The sequence below is a fragment of the Sturnus vulgaris genome, chromosome 1, assembly GCF_052056855.1.
Source record: "Sturnus vulgaris isolate bStuVul1 chromosome 1, bStuVul1.hap1, whole genome shotgun sequence".
Taxonomy (NCBI): Eukaryota; Metazoa; Chordata; class Aves; order Passeriformes; family Sturnidae; genus Sturnus; species Sturnus vulgaris.
Genome location: NC_142243.1, coordinates 156066907 through 156088699, shown reverse-complemented (window position 1 = coordinate 156088699; position 21793 = coordinate 156066907). Strand labels below are relative to the sequence as shown.

General features: G+C 49.4%; 2 protein-coding genes across 2 annotated transcripts in view; one reads left to right on the top strand and one right to left on the bottom strand.

The window, feature by feature from the left end:
• Positions 1-7: 7 nt before the first annotated feature.
• On the bottom strand, positions 8-7576 carry HSF1 (heat shock transcription factor 1). The gene is made up of 3 exons (XM_088180676.1): positions 7268-7576; positions 3794-3902; positions 8-1223 (listed from the first exon to the last, which is right to left on the bottom strand). Exons 1-3 carry the CDS (start codon positions 7559-7561, stop codon positions 1048-1050), a joined length of 579 nt encoding a protein of 192 aa, XP_088036802.1. The 5' UTR covers positions 7562-7576; the 3' UTR covers positions 8-1047.
• A 771-nt stretch (positions 7577-8347) lies between these two features.
• The window catches only part of BOP1 (BOP1 ribosomal biogenesis factor), a 61960-nt gene continuing 48514 nt past the window's right edge, over positions 8348-21793 (top strand). Inside the window, exons 1-3 of the mRNA XM_088164568.1 lie at positions 8348-8623; positions 10582-10767; positions 20294-20368. Coding sequence (XP_088020694.1) covers positions 8348-8623; positions 10582-10767; positions 20294-20368 — 537 coding nt within the window. The remainder of the gene's footprint in view (positions 8624-10581; positions 10768-20293; positions 20369-21793) is intronic.

Here is a 21793-nt window from a genome sequence, read left to right as displayed (position 1 = left end):
TAAACCCCATTTGAATTTAATTTAATTTAATTTAATTTATTTTTCTCCCAGATTGATTTGCTCACTCACGCTGGTGACTTTCCCCATGACAAATCCCATTATTTTAAATGGATTTTTTCCCATTTTTTCACTAAAAATCCCATTTTTTACGGGATTTTTTCCCATTTTTCACTACAAACCCCATTTGAATTTAATTTAATTTTATCTTTTTTCTGTATGTGCTCACTCACGCTGGTGACTTTCCTCTTAAAAATCAGTTTAAAATCCTGGGATTTTTACCTGATTTTAAATGGATTTTTTTCACTAAAAATCCCATTTTTTACGGGATTTTTTCCATTTTTGACGACAAACCCCATTTGAATTTAATTTAATTTAATTTAATTTATTTTTCTCCCAGATTGATTTGCTCACTCACGCTGGTGACTTTCCCCATGACAAATCCCATTATTTTAAATGGATTTTTTCACTAAAAATCCCATTTTTTACGGGATTTTTTCCGTTTTTTCACGACAAACCCCATTTGAATTTAATTTAATTTAATTTAATTTTCTCCCAGATTTATTTGCTCACTCACGCTGGTGACTTTCCTCTTGACAAATCCCATTATTTTAAATGGATTTTTTTTCCTTTTTCTCATGAAAAATCCCATTTTTTACGGGATTTTTTCCCATTTTTCACGACAAACCCATTTTAATTTAATTTAATTTAATTTATTTTTTTCTCTGTATTTGCTCACTCACGCTGGTGACTTTCCCCATGACAAATCCCATTATTTTTAATGGATTTTTTTCCTTTTTTTTCACTAAAAATCCCATTTTTTACAGGATTTTTTCCCCGTTTTTCACTACAAACCCCATTTGAATTTAATTTAATTTTATCTTTTTTCTGTATGTGCTCACTCACGCTGGTGACTTTCCTCTTGACAAATCCCAGGATTTTAAACTGATTTTAAACGGATTTTAAATGGATTTTTTCACTAAAAATCCCATTTTTTACGGGATTTTTTCCCCGTTTTTGACGACAAACGCCATTTTAATTTAATTTAATTTAATTTAATTTATTTTTCCCGTGTATGTGCTCACTCACGCTGGTGACTTTCCTCTTGATGTTCTCCAGGAGCTGCTCCTGCCCCCTGAGGAAGAAGGGATGCTGGAATTCGGTGTCGTCCCTGTCCGGCTTCACCAGCCCGCCCTGCTCGATGTGCACAACCTTCCTGAAACCGTCTGCAAAGGGGAAAAAAAACCGGGATCAGGGGGGAAATCCGGGGGGAAATGGGGGAAAAAATCCGGGGGGAAATGGGGAAAATGTGGGGGAAATATGGGGAAAAAATGGGGAAAAAATGGGGAAAAAATGGGGAAAAAATGGGGAAAAAATGGGGAAAAAATGGGGAAAAAATGGGGAAAAAATGGGGAAAAAATGGGGAAAAAATGGGGAAAATATGGGGGAAATATGGGGAAAATATGGGGAAAATATGGGGAAAAAATGGGGGAAATATGGGGGAAATATGGGGGAAAAGTGGGGAAAAAGTGGGGAAAAAGTGGGGAAAAAGTGGGGAAAAAGTGGGGAAAAATCCGGGGGGAAAAATCCGGGGGGAAAAATCCGGGGGGAAAAATCCGGGGGGAAAAATCCGGGGGGAAAAATCCGGGGGGAAAAATCCGGGGGGAAATGGGGAAAATGTGGGGAAAAACCGGGATCAGGGGGGGAAAAAACGGGATCAGGGGGGAAATGGGGGGGGAAATGGGGGAAAAAAATCCGGGGGGAAATGGGGAAAATATGGGGGAAATATGGGGGAAATATGGGGGAAATATGGGGAAAATATGGGGAAAATATGGGGGAAATATGGGGAAAATATGGGGAAAATATGGGGAAAATATGGGGAAAATATGGGGAAAATATGGGGAAAATATGGGGGAAATATGGGGGAAATATGGGGGAAATATGGGGGAAATATGGGGGGAAATATGGGGGAAATATGGGGAAAATATGGGGAAAATATGGGGAAAATATGGGGAAAATATGGGGAAAATATGGGGGAAATATGGGGGAAATATGGGGGAAATATGGGGGAAATATGGGGGAAATATGGGGGAAATATGGGGGAAATATGGGGGAAATATGGGGGAAATATGGGGGGAAATATGGGGGAAATATGGGGGGAAATATGGGGGGAAATATGGGGGAAATATGGGGGAAATATGGGGAAAAATGGGGAAACATGGGGAAAACATGGGGAAAACATGGGGGAAAATCCGGGGGGAAATGGGGAAAATGTGGGGGAAATGTGGGGAAAGTGTGGGGAAAGTGTGGGGAAAAATGTGGGGAAAAATGTGGGGAAAATGTGGGGAAAATGTGGGAAAAATGTGGGAAAAATGTGGGAAAAATGTGGGAAAAATGTGGGAAAAATGTGGGAAAAATGTGGGGAAAATGTGGGAAAAATGTGGGAAAAATGTGGGAAAAATGTGGGGAAAATGTGGGGAAAATGTGGGGAAAATGTGGGGAAAATGTGGGGAAAATGTGGGGAAAAATCCGGGGGGAAATGGGGAAAATGTGGGGGGAAATGTGGGGGGAAATGTGGGAAAAAAAATGTGGGAAAAAAAATGTGGGAAAAAAAATGTGGGAAAAAAAAGGGGGGGAAAAAAAAGGGGGGAAAAAAAAGGGGGGAAAAAAAGGGGGGAAAAAAAAGGGGGGAAAAAAAAGGGGGGAAAAAAATCCAGGAATTCCGGGGGTTTCCATCCCATAATTCCTGGGTGGGATGGGGAATGGAGCTGAAATTCCCAGGGAATTTTGGGATTCTGGCTCCACCTTCTGGAAACCGTTGGAAAAAAAAAATCCTGGAATTCTGGGGGGGGGGGGGGGGAGGGGGTTCCAGCATGGGAAAAGCTCCCAGCACGATCCCAACCCCCCCAGAATTCCCAAAATTCCCAAAATTCTTGGAATTTTTCTCACACACGTTGAGCTGCCAATCCCAATCCCCCCAGAATTCCCAGAATTCATTTCCAGAATTCCCAAATTTCCCAGAATTCCCGGATTTTTCACTCACACACGTTGAGCTGCCATTCCCAATTCCCAGAATTAATTCCCAAATTTCCCGGAATTAATTCTCAGAATTCCCAAATTTCCACTCACACATGCTGAGCTGCCATTCCCAAATCCCAGAATTCCCAAATTTCATTCCCAGAATTCCCAGATTTCCACTCACACACGTTGAGCTGCCAATCCCAATCCCCAGAATTCCAAATTTCCCAAAGTTCCTGGAATTTTTCACTCACACATGTTGAGCTGCCTGACAAAGCTGATTCCCATTCCCAGAATTCCAGAATTCCCAGATTTTTCACTCACACACGTTGAGCTGCCTGACAAAGCTGATTCCCAATCCCAGAATTCCCAAATTTTCTGGAATTTCCACTCACACATGTTGAGCTGCCTGACAAAGCTGATTCCCAATCCCAGAATTCCCAAATTTTCTGGAATTTCCACTCACACATGTTGAGCTGCCTGACAAAGCTGATTCCCAATCCAGAATTCCCAAATTTTCTGGAATTTCCACTCACACATGTTGAGCTGCCTGACAAAGCTGATTCCCATTCCCAGAATTCCCAAATTTCCCAGAATTCCCAAATTTTCACTCACACATGTTGAGCTGCCTGACAAAGCTGATTCCCATTCCCAGAATTCCCAGATTTAATTCCCAGAATTCCCAAATTTCCACTCACACATGTTGAGCTGCCTGACAAAGCTGATTCCCAATCCCAGAATTCCCAGAATTCCCAAATTTCCTGGAATTTCCACTCACACATGTTGAGCTGCCTGACAAAGCTGGCCATGTTGTTGTGTTTGAAATATTTGGGAAGAACTTCCTTGGAAAACTGGCCCTGGTCAAACACGTGGAAGCTGCTCCCGCTCTGCCAGGAAAAAAAAATAAATTATTATTATTATTATTGTTATTATTATTAATTATTATTATTATTGTTGGGGAAATGGGAAAATTGGGGAAATGTTGGGGAAAAAAATGGGAAAATTGGGAAAATCTTGGGAAAAAAAAAGAGAAAATTGGGGAAATATTGGGGAAAAAAAAAGAGAAAATTGGGAAAATATTGGGGAAAATATTGGGGAAAAAAAAGAGAAAATTGGGAAAATATTGGGGAAAAAAATGAGAAAATTGAGGAAATATTGGGGAAAATATTGGGGAAAAAAAGAGAAAATTGGGGAAATATTGGGGAAAAAAATGAGAAAATTGAGGAAATATTGGGGAAAATATTGGGGAAAAAAATGAGAAAATTGGGGAAATATTGGGGAAAAAAATGAGGAAAATTGAGGAAATATTGGGGAAAATATTGGGGAAAAAAATGAGAAAATTGGGGAAATATTGGGGAAAATATTGGGGAAAAAAAAAAGAGAAAATTGGGGAAATATTGGGAAATACTGGAAATATTGGGAAATATTGGGAAATATTGGGAAAAAAAAGAGAAAATTGGGGAAATATTGGGAAAAATATTGGGAAAAATATTGGGAAAAATATTGGGGAAAAATATTGGGGAAAAATATTGGGGAAAAATATTGGGAAAAATAAATATTGGGAAAAATCCCAGTCCCAGGAATTCCAGGATGGTCCTGGATTCTGGGGAAAATGAGGTTTTTGTTTGGATTTTTGGGGGGAATTTTTCCCATCCCAGCAGGGAATTCAGGCAGGGTTTTTTTTTTTTTATGGAATTCCAGAGGTTCCTGAAAAATCAGGATCATTCCCAGCCCCTTTTCCCCCAGAAATCCCACTGGAATTTCAGGATTATCCCAAATTTATCCTGGAATCTGGGAAAAAGAGGATGAGGATGAGAATTCCAGCTGGGAATGGGAATTCCAGCCCAAAATTCCAGGATTTCCACTCAAAATTCCAGCCCAAAATTCCAGGATTTCCACTCAAAATTCCAGGATTTCCACTCAAAATTCCAGGATTTCCACTCAAAATTCCAGGATTTCCACTCAAAATTCCAGGATTTCACTCAAAATTCCAGCCAAAATTCCAGGATTTCCACTCAAAATTCCAGGATTTCACTCCAAATTCCAGCCCAAAATTCCAGGATTTTTCCCAGGATTCCAGCCCAGAATTCCAGGGGAATATTCCCCAAAAATTCCCAACCCTGGAATTTTCCCTGGGAAAGGCCAGGAAAACACAATTCCAATGGGAGGGCAAAAAATTCTGGGAATCCAAAAGGGATTTGAAATTTTAAAGGGGAAAATTCCAGGAAAATTCCATGAAAATTCCATGAAAATTCCATGAAAATTCCATGAAAATTCCATGAAAATTCCATGAAAATTCCATGAAAATTCCATGAAAATTCCAGGAAAATTCCAGGAAAATTCCAGGAAAATTCCAGGAAAATTCCAGGAAAATTCCAGGAAAATTCCACAAAAATTCCACAAAAATTCCACAAAAATTCCAGGTTGTGGCAAAGGGAAATTGGGAATTTTCCATGGGAAATGCTGGGAACGGTGTTGGATTTTGGGATCTGCCTGGAAATTGGAGGAATCCCAGGAAATGGAAGTGAATTCCTGGGAAAAGTGGAAAAAAAAAAAAATCCCAGGAAATAGAAGGGATTTCCTGGAAAAGTGAAAAAAAAAAAAAATTAGAGGAAAAGGAAAAAAAAAATCTTAGACAAAGTTAAAAAAAAAAAAAATCCTAGAGAAAAACAGGAATTTCTTAAATCCAACAACAGGCAGGGAAATCCTTGGGAAAAGAAATTGGAAACTCCTTGAAAAAAAAAGGAGGGAATTCCCTGAGGAAAAAAAAAAAAAATAGGGAATTCCTTAAAAATCAAAAAATCCAGAAATGTTCTAAAACCTGAAAAAGGCAATAAAATTCCTGAATCCACAGGAAAAAAAAAAACCAAACAACCCAAAACAGGAATTTTTTGGTGAAAAATTCAAGAATTCCCGAGGGGAAAAATTGAGATTTTGGGATGAGGATGGGAAAAATCAGGAGCTGGGAATGAGACACAGCTGGAAAATTCCCACTGCAGGAAATTCAAAAATTTTCTGGGATTTTCCAGAGCTCTGAATTCCAAAATTGTGGAATTCCAACTTCAGGAAAAAGCAGGAATTCGAAGGATGGACACAGATGGAAAAATCTTTTCCAAAAGTGGAAAAAAAAAAATTTAAAAAATCAATGTTTAAAGGTTAATAAATAATAATTTTAGGCATTTTATCTGCCCGAATTCCTTTTTTTTTATTTCAATGATAAAAAAATTTTTTTTTTCCAGCTCCAGGGGAAAAATCTGGGAATGGTTTGGAAGTTTTGGGATGAGCCAATCCCATGGGAATGGAAACCTTGGATGCATTCCCTGGGAATTCCATTGGATTGAAGATCTTTCCAATTGAAAAAAAAAAAAAAATTAAAAAAATTGGAAAAATCCAGGAAAATCAACCTCTGCATCCTCCCAAAAATAACAAATCCAACCGGAATTGAGGCATTTCCAGCATTCCCAAATCCCAGGGAATGTTGTCCCATTCCCAAAATTTTTTGGTTGTTTTTTTTTTTTGGAGGTTTTTTTTTTTTGTTCTCAAATTCGGATCCAGCTCCTCAGGGCTCAGGAGAAGGGATTGGGGTTGGGATGGAGTTGGAAAAATCTCAGGATTTTTGGGAATTCCAGGAGCATCCCAAGTTGTTCCTTGGACATTTCCAGGGATGGAGCAGCCTCAGATTCCCCGGGAATTCTCTGTCGGGCAAGAATTCCATCCCAATATTCCAAAAAAAAAACCATTCCCTGTTTCCCATCTTTCCGGCTTTTAATCCAAAATTCCTCTCCAGCTCCCTCAGAAAAAAAAACTCTGGGAAAAAAAAAAAAACAAAAAAAACAAAAAAAAACCCCAAACGCTTTGGGATCTCCTGGAATTCCACTTTTCCAACTGCACATTCCCAACTTTTCCACATCCCCAAATTTATTCCCGCACTCCCTGAATCATCCCCTCATTATTCCCTAATTAGCGGCTCCCGCTGTTCCAACGCTCCAAAGGTCGCCCCAACCCTTCTCGCCGTGTTTACGTTTTTATTTCCCTCCTTATCTCTCACATTCCCGCTCCGGAAAAGCGGGAAAAAGCCGGGAAAAGAAGGGATTTTAGTGGGATTTTAGCGGGAATTCCCACAGGAATCGCCCGGGCCTCTGGGCCCAGCACAGGCCGCGGCCGTTCGCCCTCAGCCGGGCCGCGGCGCCAGCAATCCCTGCCCGCCTCCATTGCCGGTAATTCCGTCCCCGCCGCATTCCCGGCAACTCACCGGGCTCCAGCAGATCAAGGCGTCGGTGTCGGGATCCTCCACGAGAGTCCAGAGCTTGGTGAGGAAGGCGGGCACGTTACTGGGCCCCGCGCCCGCCGCCGCGCCGGGGCCGTCCATGGCCGCGCCCTCACGGCGGGGAGGGGGGGCGGGAAGGGCTCGGGGAGACCCCGTGCGAGCGCGCCCGCTAAAAAAGGCGGGAAGGGACGGGAACGGCGGCAGCGGCGGCGGCGGCGGGACGCGGCATGGCCGCCGCCATCTTGGAGGGGCGGTGTGAGGGGGCGGCGCGCTGCGCATGCGCGGTCACGCCCACTGCGGGCAGAACACGCCCACAGCGATGTTCGGTCGGAAAGGGGCGTGGCTTCGTCACAAAGACACGCCCGTTTTGGTGATAGCCACGCCCACTGCACGATGCGGGCGGGGCGTTGTGGCGAGGCCACGCCCATTGCGCGGTAACCACGCCCACTCCATGGCTCAGATGGGAACGGGGGTCGGCACAAAGCACGCCCCCTTGGACATAGCCACGCCCACTGCGCGGTGTAGCTCGGCGATTTGCCGCTGGGACACGCCTCCTTGTGCTGTAGCCACGCCCACTGCACGTTACAAACAGGAAAGGGGCGTGGTTTTGTCTCCAGGACACGCCCCTGCGCGGTGCCCGATGTGGGCCTTGGTGTGGGACACGCCCCTGGGAGGTGGCCACGCCCACTGCCTGCAGGGTGAAGGGGCGGGATGGAAAAGCACAGGGAATGCCCGCGGAGAGGTGGGGATACTCCCGCTGGGAATAAGCTCGTGGATGTCACCGGGACACGCCTCCTGTCCCACAGAGACACGCCCCCGCACACCTGCAGGCCCCTCCTATGAGGTCACGCCCCTTTACTTCAGGCCACGCCCTCTGGGCATTGCTGGCAATACCTGGGCGGTGTTTTCCCAAGGGAGCTGCCCTGGCCCCGCCCCTCCCCATTGGGACACGCCCATTTTCCTGCTGGCCCCGCCCCTTTTTTGCCGTAGAGTCTGCCACGCCCCTTCACTAAACCACGCCCCCTTCTCTGCCAGTCCTGATTTGGCGCGGCTGCCGCTGCACGCATGCGCAGAGAGCACCGCCCCGCCGGGTTTGCGCATGCGCACTTTGCTTTCACATTTTCCCGCGCTGCCACTCCTTTCCCGTTCTCTTTCCCGTTATCTTTTCCCGTTATCTTCTCTCGTTCCCGTTATCCCGCCCCGCCCAGGAGCGCGATCCCCTCCCTCGGGAGCGGCGCGGGGCCGCGGGAAGGCGGAAGCGCGGCGGGCGGGGGCGTGGCCGTCCCTCTGACCCGCGCCCACGTGTTCGGCGGCGCACGCGGAGCCGCCACCATGGAGCAGGTCCGGGGGTGACCGGGAAGGGGGAGACGGGGGGGGGAAACAGGCGGGGTTGTCATGGCAACGGGGAGGGAGGGGACACTCACGAGATTGTCATGGCAACGAGGAGGGGACTGGCCTGGTCCCAGTGAGTGGGGACCGGGAAATGGCGGGGAGGGGTCCGGCCTGGTGTCCGTGAGGGGAAACCCGGCACTGAGGGGGGTCTGGCCTTGGCCTGAGGAAGGACAGGCACTGAAGGGACAGTTTGGCTTCCTGAGGGGGAAAACTGGTCCTGTCCTGGTGAGGGAGAACCGGGAAATGGTGGGGAGGGGTCCGGCCTGGTGTCCGTGAGGGGAAACCCGGCACTGAGGGGGAGTTTGAACTCCTGAGGGGGATTTCGCCTCTTAAGGGGTCACCCCATAACTGGGGGGCTCCGGCCTGGTCTCCATGAGGGGGCTCTGGCGTTGTCCTGAAGGCAGACCCGGTAATTTGATGAGATTTGGCTTTTTATGGGGGTAACCCCGCTCTGTCTCGCTGAGAGGGGGTCCAGCCTTGTCCTGAAGGGGAATTTGGCAATTTGGGGAGGGTCTGGTCTGGTGTCCATGAGGGGAAAACAGGGAATGGAGGGGTCCGGGAATGGCGGGGTCCAGCCTGGTTTCTGTGAGGGGAAACCCAACAGTGAGGGGGGATTTGGGCTCCTGAGGGGAGATTTGGGCTCCTGAGGGGAGATTTAGGCTCCTGGGGTGGAACTCGGCTCTATCCCAGTGAGGAGGGACCCCATAACTGGGGGGCTCTGGCCTGGTCTCCATGAGGGAGCTCTGGTCTTTTCCTGAAGGGGCACCCGGTAATTTGGTGAGATTTGGCTTTTTGTGGGGGGAACCCGGCTCTGTCCCGGTGAGGATGGACCTGGAAATGGGGGGGTCAGACCTGGAGTACATGAAGAGACCTGGGAATGCCGGGGTCCAGCCTGGTCTCCGTGAGGGGAAAACTCAACAGTGAGGGAGGATTTGGGCTCCTGAGGGGGGATTTGGGCTCCTGAGAGGGAATTTGGGTTCCTGAGGGGGGATTTGGGCTCCTGAGGGGGAATTTGGGTTCCTGAGGTGGAATTTGACTCTATCCCAGTGAGGGGGACCCCCATAACTGGGGGGCTCTGGCCTGGTTTCCATGAGGGGGCTCTGGCGTTGTCCTGAAGGGGCACCCGGCAGTGAGGGGGAATTTGGGTTCCTGATGGGGGATTTGGGCTCCTGAGGAGGAATTTGGGTTCCTGAGGAGGAATTTGGGTTCCTGAGGGGGGATTTGGGCTCCTGAGGGGGGATTTGGGCTCCTGAGGAGGAATTTGGGCTCCTGAGAGGGGGCCCAGTCCTATCCCAGTGAGGAGGGACCCCCCATAACTGGGGGTCTCCGGTCTGGTGTCCATAAGGGGGGTCTGGCCTTGTCCTGAAGGAGACACCCAGCAGAGTGGGGTGCTCTGGTAAGGCCTGGGTGAAAGGACACCCAAAAATGGGGGTTGTCCTTGGCAATGGGGGGACCCAGCAGTGACAGGGACCTGGCTGGTACTGACAGAGAAGCTGAAAATGAGGGGGGGGGGTCCCACCAGGTACTGAGGGGACCCAGAAACTGGGAGGACTGGGCCCCATCCTGGTGAGGGGGACACGGGAACTGGGAAGGGTCCAGCCTGGTCCTGAAGGGGGATATGGAAATTTTTGGGGGGGGGGGGGGTCTGATTTTATCCTGAGGGGGGGGTCCCAGTATTTGAGGGGGTCCAGCCTGGTTCTGGGAGGGGACACAGGAATTTGGGGGCTGGGAGGAGGGGTCCCAGCAACTGGGGGGGTCCAGTCTGGTTCTAAGAGGGACCCCAAAATTTCAGTGGTGGGGAGGGGGTCCAGCAATGTGGGGGTGTCCCCATCCAGCCCTGCCGTGGTCGGGGTCCCCGTGTGTCCCCCCTGTCCCCCCCCGTGACCCCGCTGTCCCCTCCCTTGCAGCCCGGCCTCCCCTCAGACACTGAGGAGCTGTCAGAGAGTGAGGAGAGCGTTTATTCCGGCCTGGAGGATTCGGGGAGTGACAGTGAATCCTCTGGGGATGCTGAGGAGCAGCAGCAGGAGGAGGAGGAGGAGGATGAGGAGGAAGAAGAAGAAGCCCCTGGAAGCCCCTCAGCTCCCCAGACACAGGTAAGGCCTTGATGTGACTTTTCCCTGGTTTTGGGGGGCTCCCATTCCATTCCTAACCCATTCCTGGGATATTCCCAAAATCCAGGAGTGCATTGGTTCTTCCTGCTCCAGTTTTCCAGGAAGGATTTGTGTCTAGGGATGAGTTTGTCCTGGGGTAAATTGTGGGAAAAAGGGAAATTAAACCTTCCTGGGCCTTTTCCAGAGGTTTTTCTGGGAGAGCTGGGGCAGGGTTTGGGATGCAGGCTGGAGGGACAGGACCCAGGGAATGGATTTATAGGATATTGGGGAGGAATTCCTGGAGAATCCAGGAATCCCTGGAATATCCTGGAATAGCAGGAGGTGTCCCTTGGGAATGGGATCATCCCTAAAATCTCCTCCATTCCCACCCCACTCCCAGGATTCCAAGGCTGGATCAGCAATTCCAGGAGAGAATTCCCAGGGAATCCCCACCCCAGCCACGTTCCCATATTCCCACCCCCATTATCCCAGATTTTTCCCTCTCATCCCAGAATTCCCAATGTTTGGGATTGAGGAGGATCCTCCCCATTGCTGGGATCCCAAAATTCCCTCGGTTTGCCCCAATTCTGGGAAGAAAAGAAAATTCCAGAGTCTCCAAAGCTGGGAATTAAAGTGTTGGTGATTGCTGCTCTTCCATGGGAATTCCAGAGCCTTTTCCAGAGGTTTTTGTGGGAGAGGTGGAGAGGAATTTGGGATGCAATCCCTTTCCTGGAGGAATAGGACCCAGGGAATGGGTTTTAATCCCAGAGCTGCCATTCCCTGCTCCCCAAATCCCAGAGCTGCCATTCCCTACTCCCCAAATCCCCAAATCCCAAATCCCAGAGCTGCCATTCCCTACTCCCCAAATCCCAAATCCCAGAGCTGCCATTCCCAGCTCCCCAAATCCCAAATCCCAAATCCCAGAGCTGCCATTCCCTGCTCCCCAAATCCCCAAATCCCAAATCCCAGAGCTGCCATTCCCTACTCCCCAAATCCCAAATCCCAGAGCTGCCATTCCCTGCTCCCCAAATCCCAGAGCTGCCATTCCCAGCTCCCCAAATCCCAAATTCCCCATTCCCAGCTCCCCAAATCCCAGAGCTGCCATTCCCAGCTCCCCAAATCCCAGAGCTGCCATTCCCAGCTCCCCAAATCCCAAATTCCCAAATCCCAGCTCCCCAAATCCCAAATTCCCAAATCCCAGCTCCCCAAATCCCAAATTCCCCATTCCCTGCTCCCCAAATCCCAAATTCCCCATTCCCAGCTCCCCAAATCCCAAATTCCCCATTCCCTGCTCCCCAAATCCCAAATCCCAAATCCCAGAGCTGCCATTCCCAGCTCCCCAAATCCCAAATCCCAGAGCTGCCATTCCCAGCTCCCCGAATCCCAAATTCCCCATTCCCAGCTCCCCAAATCCCAAATCCCAGAGCTGCCATTCCCAGCTCCCCAAATCCCCAAATCCCAGAGCTGCCATTCCCTGCTCCCCAAATCCCAAATTCCCCATTCCCAGCTCCCCAAATCCCAAATCCCAAATCCCAGAGCTGCCATTCCCTGCTCCCCAAATCCCCAAATCCCAAATCCCAGAGCTGCCATTCCCAGCTCCCCAAATCCCAAATCCCAGAGCTGCCATTCCCAGCTCCCCGAATCCCAAATTCCCCATTCCCAGCTCCCCAAATCCCAAATCCCAGAGCTGCCATTCCCAGCTCCCCAAATCCCAAATTCCCCATTCCCAGCTCCCCAAATCCCAAATTCCCCATTCCCAGCTCCCCAAATCCCAAATCCCCAAATCCCAGAGCTGCCATTCCCAGCTCCCCGAATCCCAAATTCCCCATTCCCAGCTCCCCGAATCCCAAATTCCCCATTCCCAGCTCCCCGAATCCCAAATTCCCCATTCCCAGCTCCCCAAATCCCAAATTCCCCATTCCCAGCTCCCCAAATCCCAAATCCCCAAATCCCAGAGCTGCCATTCCCAGCTCCCCGAATCCCAAATTCCCCATTCCCAGCTCCCCAAATCCCCAAATCCCAAATCCCAGAGCTGCCATTCCCAGCTCCCCAAATCCCAAATTCCCCATTCCCAGCTCCCCAAATCCCAAATTCCCCATTCCCTGCTCCCCAAATCCCAAATTCCCCATTCCCAGCTCCCCCAATCCCAGAGCTCTCGGGGTTTCCATAAACATTGACCCTTCCCTGTCAGTTTGAATTTCCTCCTGATGACTTCCAGCATTCCCAGATTTCCCAGGCAGCCTCTGGAGCAGCTGGAATTTGGGATTTGTTGCTTTTCTGCTCCAGGAAAAGCTCAGGGTTTGTTTAACCCTTTCCTTCCTGCTGGGGCTGTGCTTGGAAATCCAGGATTGATCCTGGGAATCCGAGATTTTTCCTGGAATTCCGGTCCCATTTTGGGGTTTTTGGGGTGGGAAAAGCCCTGCATGGAATTCCTGGCTGGATTTTCCTGCTGGGATTTGTTCCCATGGGTTGTGGAAAGGAGGAGGATCCCAGTTTTGGGAAGGATTTGGGAATGCTGGAGCAGATCCTGAGGGGGGAAAACTGGGAATGTGCAGGGGGAAATCCCTGAGATCCCAGAGCCTTTTCCAGGGATTTTTTTAATGGGAGAACTGGGGAGGGATGCAGGACCCAGGGAATGTTTTTATGGGATTTTGGGAAGGAACATCCCAGGATAATGGGATCCTCCCTGAGGTCCTTTCCCACCCAGAACATTCCAGAATTCCAGCATTTCCCAATTCCATCAATCCCAGATTTTACCTTTCCTGCAGCTTCTCCCAGCCCTCCCCTCTGTGCCCAGCTGGGTTTTCCAGGGCTGTTCCCAGAGATCCCAAACTTTTCCAGGAATGTTCCAGAGTTCCCAAATTGATCCAGGACTTTTCCCAAAACTTCCAAATTGCTCCAGGGCTGTTCCCAAAGCTCCCAAACTTTTCCAGGGGTTTTCCCAAAGCTCCCAAATTGCTCCAGGTTTTTTTCCCAGAGTTCCCACTTTTTTCCAGGAATGTTCCCAGAGCTCCCACACCACTCCAGGAATGTTCCCAGATTTTTCCAGGGCACTTCCCAGAGCTCCCAAACTTTTCCAGAGCTCCCAAACTTTTCCAGAGCTCCCAAACTTTTCCAGGGCTGTTCTGGTTTTTTATGGAAAAGCGGGGGGGGGGGGGTGGGAAATGCAGGGTTTTTATGGAATCTGGGAAACACTTGGTCAGACTGGGAGGAACTGGGAAGGACTGGGATGGACTGGGACAGACTGGGATGGAACTGGGATGGAACTGGGATGGAACTGGGACACGCTGGGATGAGCTGGGATGGACTGGGATGAACTGGGACACACTGGGGTGGACTGGGACACACTGGGGTGGACTGGGATACACTGAGGGGAACTGGGATGGACTGGGACACACTGGGATGGACTGGGATGAACTGGAACACACAGGGATGAACTGGGATGAACTGGGACAAACTGGGATGAACTGGGACAAACTGGGATGGACTGGGACACACTGGGATGGACTGGGACGGACTGGGACGGACTGGGATGAACTGGGATGGACTGGGATGAACTGGGATGGACTGGGATGAACTGGGACAAACTGGGATGGACTGGGACACACTGGGATGGACTGGGACACACTGGGATGGACTGGGACAAACTGGGATGGACTGGGACACACTGGGATGGACTGGGACGGACTGGGACGGACTGGGATGAACTGGGATGGACTGGGATGAACTGGGATGGACTGGGATGAACTGGGACAAACTGGGATGGACTGGGACACACTGGGATGGACTGGGACACACTGGGATGGACTGGGATGAACTGGGACACACTGGGATGAACTGGGACAAACTGGGATGGACTGGGACACACTGGGATGGACTGGGATGAACTGGGATGGACTGGGACGGACTGGGACGAACTGGGACACACTGGGATGGACTGGGATGAACTGGGACAAACTGGGATGAACTGGGACACTGGGATGAACTGGGACAAACTGGGATGGACTGGGACAAACTGGGATGAACTGGGACAAACTGGGAGCTCGGGGATTTTCCAGCTCCGTCCCCGTGCGGGGGCAGCTGGAGGAGCTGAAACCCAACTCCAGCCTCACCCCAGCGCCAAAAACCTGGGAAAAGATTTATCCCAGAAAAAAAAAAAAACTGGGAAAAGATTTAACCCAGCGCCAAAAACCTGGGAAAAGATTTATCCCAGAAAAAAAAAAAACTGGGAAAAGATTTAACCCAGCGCCAAAAACCTGGGAAAAGATTTATCCCAAAACAAAGAAACCTGGGAAATGATTTATCCCGAAATAAAAAACCTGGAAAAGATTTCACTGGAGCATCCCAGCCCCTGAAAGGCGCCTTTGTTTTCCTGGAAATCCCATCCCCCACCCCGGGAATTCCCTGAATCCCAGCCGGGATGGGATTGTCCTTCCTGCTGGAACCCGGCCCCAGCTGCTTTTCCCATCATTCCCTAAATCCTGAATCCTAAATCCTGATCCTGGAGCTGCTTTTCCCATCATTCCCTAAATCCTGAATCCTAAATCCCTGAATCCTGATCCTGGAGCTGCTTTTCCCATCATTCCCTAAATCCTGAATCCCTGAATCCTAAATCCTGATCCTGGAGCTGCTTTTCCCATCATTCCCTAAATCCTGAATCCTAAATCCTGATCCTGGAGCTGCTTTTCCCATCATTCCCTAAATCCTGAATCCTGAATCCTGATCCTGGAGCTGCTTTTCCCATCATTCCCTAAATCCTGAATCCTAAATCCTGATCCTGGAGCTGCTTTTCCCATCATTCCCTAAATCCTGAATCCTAAATCCTGATCCTGGAGCTGCTTTTCCCATCATTCCCTAAATCCTGAATCCTTGAATCCTGATCCTGGAGCTGCTTTTCCCATCATTCCCTAAATCCTGAATCCTAAATCCTGATCCTGGAGCTGCTTTTCCCATCATTCCCTAAATCCTGAATCCCTGAATCCTGATCCTGGAGCTGCTTTTCCCATCATTCCCTAAATCCTGAATCCCTGAATCCTGATCCTGGAGCTGCTTTTCCCATCATTCCCTAAATCCTGAATCCTAAATCCTGATCCTGGAGCTGCTTTTCCCATCATTCCCTAAATCCTGAATCCCTGAATCCTGATCCTGGAGCTGCTTTTCCCATCATTCCCTAAATCCTGAATCCCTAAATCCCTGAATCCTGATCCTGGAGCTGCTTTTCCCATCATTCCCTAAATCCTGAATCCTAAATCCTCATCCTGGAGCTGCTTTTCCCATCATTCCCTAAATCCTGAATCCCTAAATCCTGATCCTGGAGCTGCTTTTCCCATCATTCCCTAAATCCTGAATCCTAAATCCTGATCCTGGAGCTGCTTTTCCCATCATTCCCTAAATCCTGAATCCTAAATCCTGATCCTGGAGCTGCTTTTCCCATCATTCCCTAAATCCTGAATCCCTGAATCCCTGAATCCTGATCCTGGAGCTGCTTTTCCCATCATTCCCTAAATCCTGAATCCCTGAATCCTCATCCTGGAGCTGCTTTTCCCATCATTCCCTAAATCCTGAATCCTAAATCCTGATCCTGGAGCTGCTTTTCCCATCATTCCCTAAATCCTGAATCCTGAATCCTCATCCTGGAGCTGCTTTTCCCATCATTCCCTAAATCCTGAATCCCTGAATCCCTGAATCCTGATCCTGGAGCTGCTTTTCCCATCATTCCCTAAATCCTGAATCCCTGAATCCTGATCCTGGAGCTGCTTTTCCCATCATTCCCTAAATCCTGAATCCTAAATCCTGATCCTGGAGCTGCTTTTCCCATCATTCCCTAAATCCTGAATCCCTAAATCCCTGAATCCTGATCCTGGAGCTGCTTTTCCCATCATTCCCTAAATCCTGAATCCTAAATCCTGATCCTGGAGCTGCTTTTCCCATCATTCCCTAAATCCTGAATCCCTGAATCCTGATCCTTGAGCTGCTTTTCCAATTTTTCTTGGAGCAACCCTGGATTCTTCAGGATTTCAATCCCAAAATCCCAATATTCCACTGGAAGCCATTCCCTGGTTCCTGTCCCTCCAGTCTGCATCCCAAATTCCTCCTCTCCCACAAAAACCTCTGGAAAAACCTCTGGAATTCTCCTGGAAGAGCAGCAATCACCAACACTTTAACTCCCAGCTTTGGAGCCTCTGGAATTTCTCTTTTTTTCCCAGAATTGGGGCAAAACGAGGGAATTTTGGGAAGTTTGGGATCCCAGCAATGGGGAGGATCCTCCTCAATCCCAAAAATTGGGAATTCTGGGATGAGAGGGAAAAATCCAGGACAAGAATCCCAGAATGAGAGGGAAAATTTGGGATAATGGGGGTGGGAATATGGGACCGTGGCTGGGGTGGGAATTCCCTGGGAATTCTCTCCTGGAATTGCTGATCCAGCCTTGTAATCCTGGGAATGGGGTGGGAATGGAGGAGATTTTAGGGATGATCCCATTCCCAAGGGACACCTCCTGCTATTCCAGGGCTGGAGCAGTCCCAGATTCTTTGGGAATTCCATCCCAAAAATCCCATAAATCCAGCAGGAAGCCGTTCCCTGTTTCCCATCCCTCCCTCCCTGCATCCCAAATTCCTCTCCAGCTCTCCCAGAAAATCCTTTGGAAAAGGATGTGGAAGGGATTTTTTGGGAATTCCCACCCCATTCCCAGCTCATTCCCAAATTTCTTGTGTGTCTGATCCAGATTCCAGGTGGGATCTGGGGGAATTCTCAGAATTCCCATTTTTTCCATGGATCTGTGTCCCTCTCCTGGGCTGATCCTGGCTCCTCATCCCGGGGCTTTTCCCATTCCCATCCCAATCCCCCCAAATCCCAAATCCCAGAGCTGCCATTCCCTGCTCCCCAAATCCCAAATCCCAGAGCTGCCATTCCCTGCTCCCCAAATCCCAAATCCCCAAATCCCAGAGCTGCCATTCCCTGCTCCCCAAATCCCCAAATCCCAAATCCCAGAGCTGCCATTCCCTGCTCCCCAAATCCCAAATCCCAGAGCTGCCATTCCCAGCTCCCCAAATCCCAAATCCCCAAATCCCAGAGCTGCCATTCCCTGCTCCCCAAATCCCAAATCCCAAATCCCAGAGCTGCCATTCCCAGCTCCCCAAATCCCAAATCCCAAATCCCAGAGCTGCCATTCCCAGCTCCCCAAATCCCAAATCCCAAATCCCAGAGCTGCCATTCCCTGCTCCCCAAATCCCAAATCCCCAAATCCCAGAGCTGCCATTCCCTGCTCCCCAAATCCCAAATCCCAAATCCCAGAGCTGCCATTCCCAGCTCCCCAAATCCCAAATCCCAAATCCCAGAGCTGCCATTCCCTGCTCCCCAAATCCCAAATCCCCAAATCCCAGAGCTGCCATTCCCTGCTCCCCAAATCCCAAATCCCAAATCCCAGAGCTGCCATTCCCAGCTCCCCAAATCCCCAAATCCCAAATCCCAGAGCTGCCATTCCCAGCTCCCCAAATCCCAAATCCCCAAATCCCAGAGCTGCCATTCCCTGCTCCCCAAATCCCAAATCCCAGAGCTGCCATTCCCAGCTCCCCAAATCCCAAATCCCCAAATCCCAGAGCTGCCATTCCCTGCTCCCCAAATCCCAAATCCCAGAGCTGCCATTCCCAGCTCCCCAAATCCCAAATCCCAAATCCCAGAGCTGCCATTCCCTGCTCCCCAAATCCCAAATCCCAAATCCCAGAGCTGCCATTCCCTACTCCCCAAATCCCAAATCCCAGAGCTGCCATTCCCAGCTCCCCAAATCCCAAATCCCAGAGCTGCCATTCCCAGCTCCCCAAATCCCAAATCCCAGAGCTGCCATTCCCAGCTCCCCAAATCCCAAATCCCAAATCCCAGAGCTGCCATTCCCAGCTCCCCAAATCCCAAATCCCAAATCCCAGAGCTGCCATTCCCTGCTCCCCAAATCCCCAAATCCCAAATCCCAAATCCCAGAGCTGCCATTCCCAGCTCCCCAAATCCCAAATCCCAGAGCTGCCATTCCCTGCTCCCCAAATCCCAAATTCCCAAATCCCCAAATCCCAGAGCTGCCATTCCCAGCTCCCCAAATCCCAGAGCTGCCATTCCCTGCTCCCCAAATTCCCAAATCCCAGAGCTGCCATTCCCTGCTCCCCAAATCCCAAATCCCCAATCCCAGAGCTGCCATTCCCAGCTCCCCAAATTCCCAAATCCCCAAATCCCAGAGCTGCCATTCCCAGCTCCCCAAATCCCCAAATCCCAAATCCCAAATCCCAGAGCTGCCATTCCCAGCTCCCCAAATCCCAAATCCCCAAATCCCAGAGCTGCCATTCCCTGCTCCCCAAATCCCAAATCCCAAATCCCAGAGCTGCCATTCCCAGCTCCCCAAATCCCAAATCCCAAATCCCAGAGCTGCCATTCCCAGCTCCCCAAATCCCAAATCCCAAATCCCAGAGCTGCCATTCCCTGCTCCCCAAATCCCAAATCCCCAAATCCCAGAGCTGCCATTCCCTGCTCCCCAAATCCCAAATCCCAAATCCCAGAGCTGCCATTCCCAGCTCCCCAAATCCCCAAATCCCAAATCCCAGAGCTGCCATTCCCAGCTCCCCAAATCCCAAATCCCCAAATCCCAGAGCTGCCATTCCCTGCTCCCCAAATCCCAAATCCCAGAGCTGCCATTCCCAGCTCCCCAAATCCCAAATCCCCAAATCCCAGAGCTGCCATTCCCTGCTCCCCAAATCCCAAATCCCAAATCCCAGAGCTGCCATTCCCTACTCCCCAAATCCCAAATCCCAGAGCTGCCATTCCCAGCTCCCCAAATCCCAAATCCCAGAGCTGCCATTCCCAGCTCCCCAAATCCCAAATCCCAGAGCTGCCATTCCCAGCTCCCCAAATCCCAAATCCCAAATCCCAGAGCTGCCATTCCCAGCTCCCCAAATCCCAAATCCCAAATCCCAGAGCTGCCATTCCCTGCTCCCCAAATCCCCAAATCCCAAATCCCAAATCCCAGAGCTGCCATTCCCAGCTCCCCAAATCCCAAATCCCAGAGCTGCCATTCCCTGCTCCCCAAATCCCAAATTCCCAAATCCCCAAATCCCAGAGCTGCCATTCCCAGCTCCCCAAATCCCAGAGCTGCCATTCCCTGCTCCCCAAATTCCCAAATCCCAGAGCTGCCATTCCCTGCTCCCCAAATCCCAAATCCCCAATCCCAGAGCTGCCATTCCCAGCTCCCCAAATTCCCAAATCCCCAAATCCCAGAGCTGCCATTCCCAGCTCCCCAAATCCCAAATTCCCAAATCCCAAATCCCAAATTCCCCATTCCCAGCTCCCCAAATCCCAAATTCCCCATTCCCAGCTCCCCAAATCCCAAATTCCCCATTCCCAGCTCCCCAAATCCCAAATCCCAAATTCCCCATTCCCAGCTCCCCAAACCCCAAACCCCTTCCCTCCTTTCCTTCCCTGGGCCATAAAAATTCCCATAAATTTCGGGATGGGCTCTCCCTGAGTTGTTTTTTTTCCCGTTTTTTTCCAGGCCAGGGCGTTTCCTGGGAATGGGAATTCCCCTGTGGGGCAGGACGAGTACGAGCAGGACAGCTCGGATGAGGAGGTAGGAACCACGGAATTCCTGGAATTTTATCCCGGATTTCAGATGGAATTGGGGAAAAAAAAAAAAAAAAAAAGATGGATTCGGGAAAAGTCTGGAGTTCAGAAAGGGGGGGGAAAAAAAATTCCAGGAGAAAAGCGGGATTGGAAAGATCCAGAGCAGGAATTTGGGATCTGCTCCCGGGGAATGACCTGGGAATTTTTGGGAATATTCCCCTGGAATTCTTGGAATTCTGGGCTGGAATTCCCCATTTCCAGCTGGAATTCTGGGCTGGAATTCCCCATTCCCAGGAATTCCCATCCCTGTGGATGGGGGATGGGGACAAAGCCAAGGGTGGAATTTTCCAAGGTCTGCAATTCCCAAAGTTTTGGATCTGGGGAATTTTTGGGAATGCTGAGAGTGAGATTTTTTGGGAATTCTGAGACTGAGAATTTTGGGAATGCTGCGAGTTTTATGTGGGAATGCTGAGGATTTTTTGGGAATTCTGAGACTGAGATTTCTGGGAATTCTGTGAATTTTATTTGGGAATGCTGAGGTTGGGATTTTTGGGAATGCTGCGTGTTCCATGTGGGAATTCTGAGACTGAGATTTTTGGGAATTCTGAGACTGAGATTTTTGGGAATTCTGTGAGTTTTATGTGGGAATTCTGAGGATTTTTTGGGAATGCTGATGTTGGGATTTTTGGGAATGCTGTGTGATCCACGTGGGAATTCTGAGGGATTTTTGGGAATTCTGAGACTGAGATTTTTGGGAATGCTGCGTAGTCAATGTGGGAATTGTGATGCTGGGATTTTTTGGGAATTCTGAGGGATGGATTTTTGGGAATGCTGTGAGTTTTATGTGGAATTCTGAAGGATTTTTGGGGAATGCTGCGTGTTCCGTGCAGGAATTCTGAGGGAATTTTTGGGAATTCTGAGACTGAGATTTCTGGGAATTCTGTGAGTTTTATTTGGGAATTCTGAGGTTTGGAATTTTTGGAATGCTGAGGTTGGGAATTTTGGGAATTCTGCGTGTTCCATGTGGGAATGCTGAGGAATTTTTGGGAATTTTGAGGATTTTTTGGGAATGCTGTGTGATCCACGTGGGAATTCTGAGACTGAGATTTCTGGGAATTCTGTGAGTTTTATGTGGGAATTCTGAGGTTTGGAGTTTTTGGAATGCTGAGGTTGGGATTTTTGGGAATGCTGTGTGATCCACGTGGGAATTCTGAGGGATTTTTGGGAATTCTGAGGCTGAAATTTTTGGGAATGCTGCGTATTCAATGTGGGAATTGTGATGCTGGGATTTTTTGGGAATTCTGAGGTTGGGATTTTTGGGAATGCTGTGAGTTTTATGGGGGAATTGTGAGGAATTTTTGGGAATGCTCCGTGACCCATGTGGGAATTCTGAGGGATTTTTTGGGAATTCTGAGACTGAGATTTCTGGGAA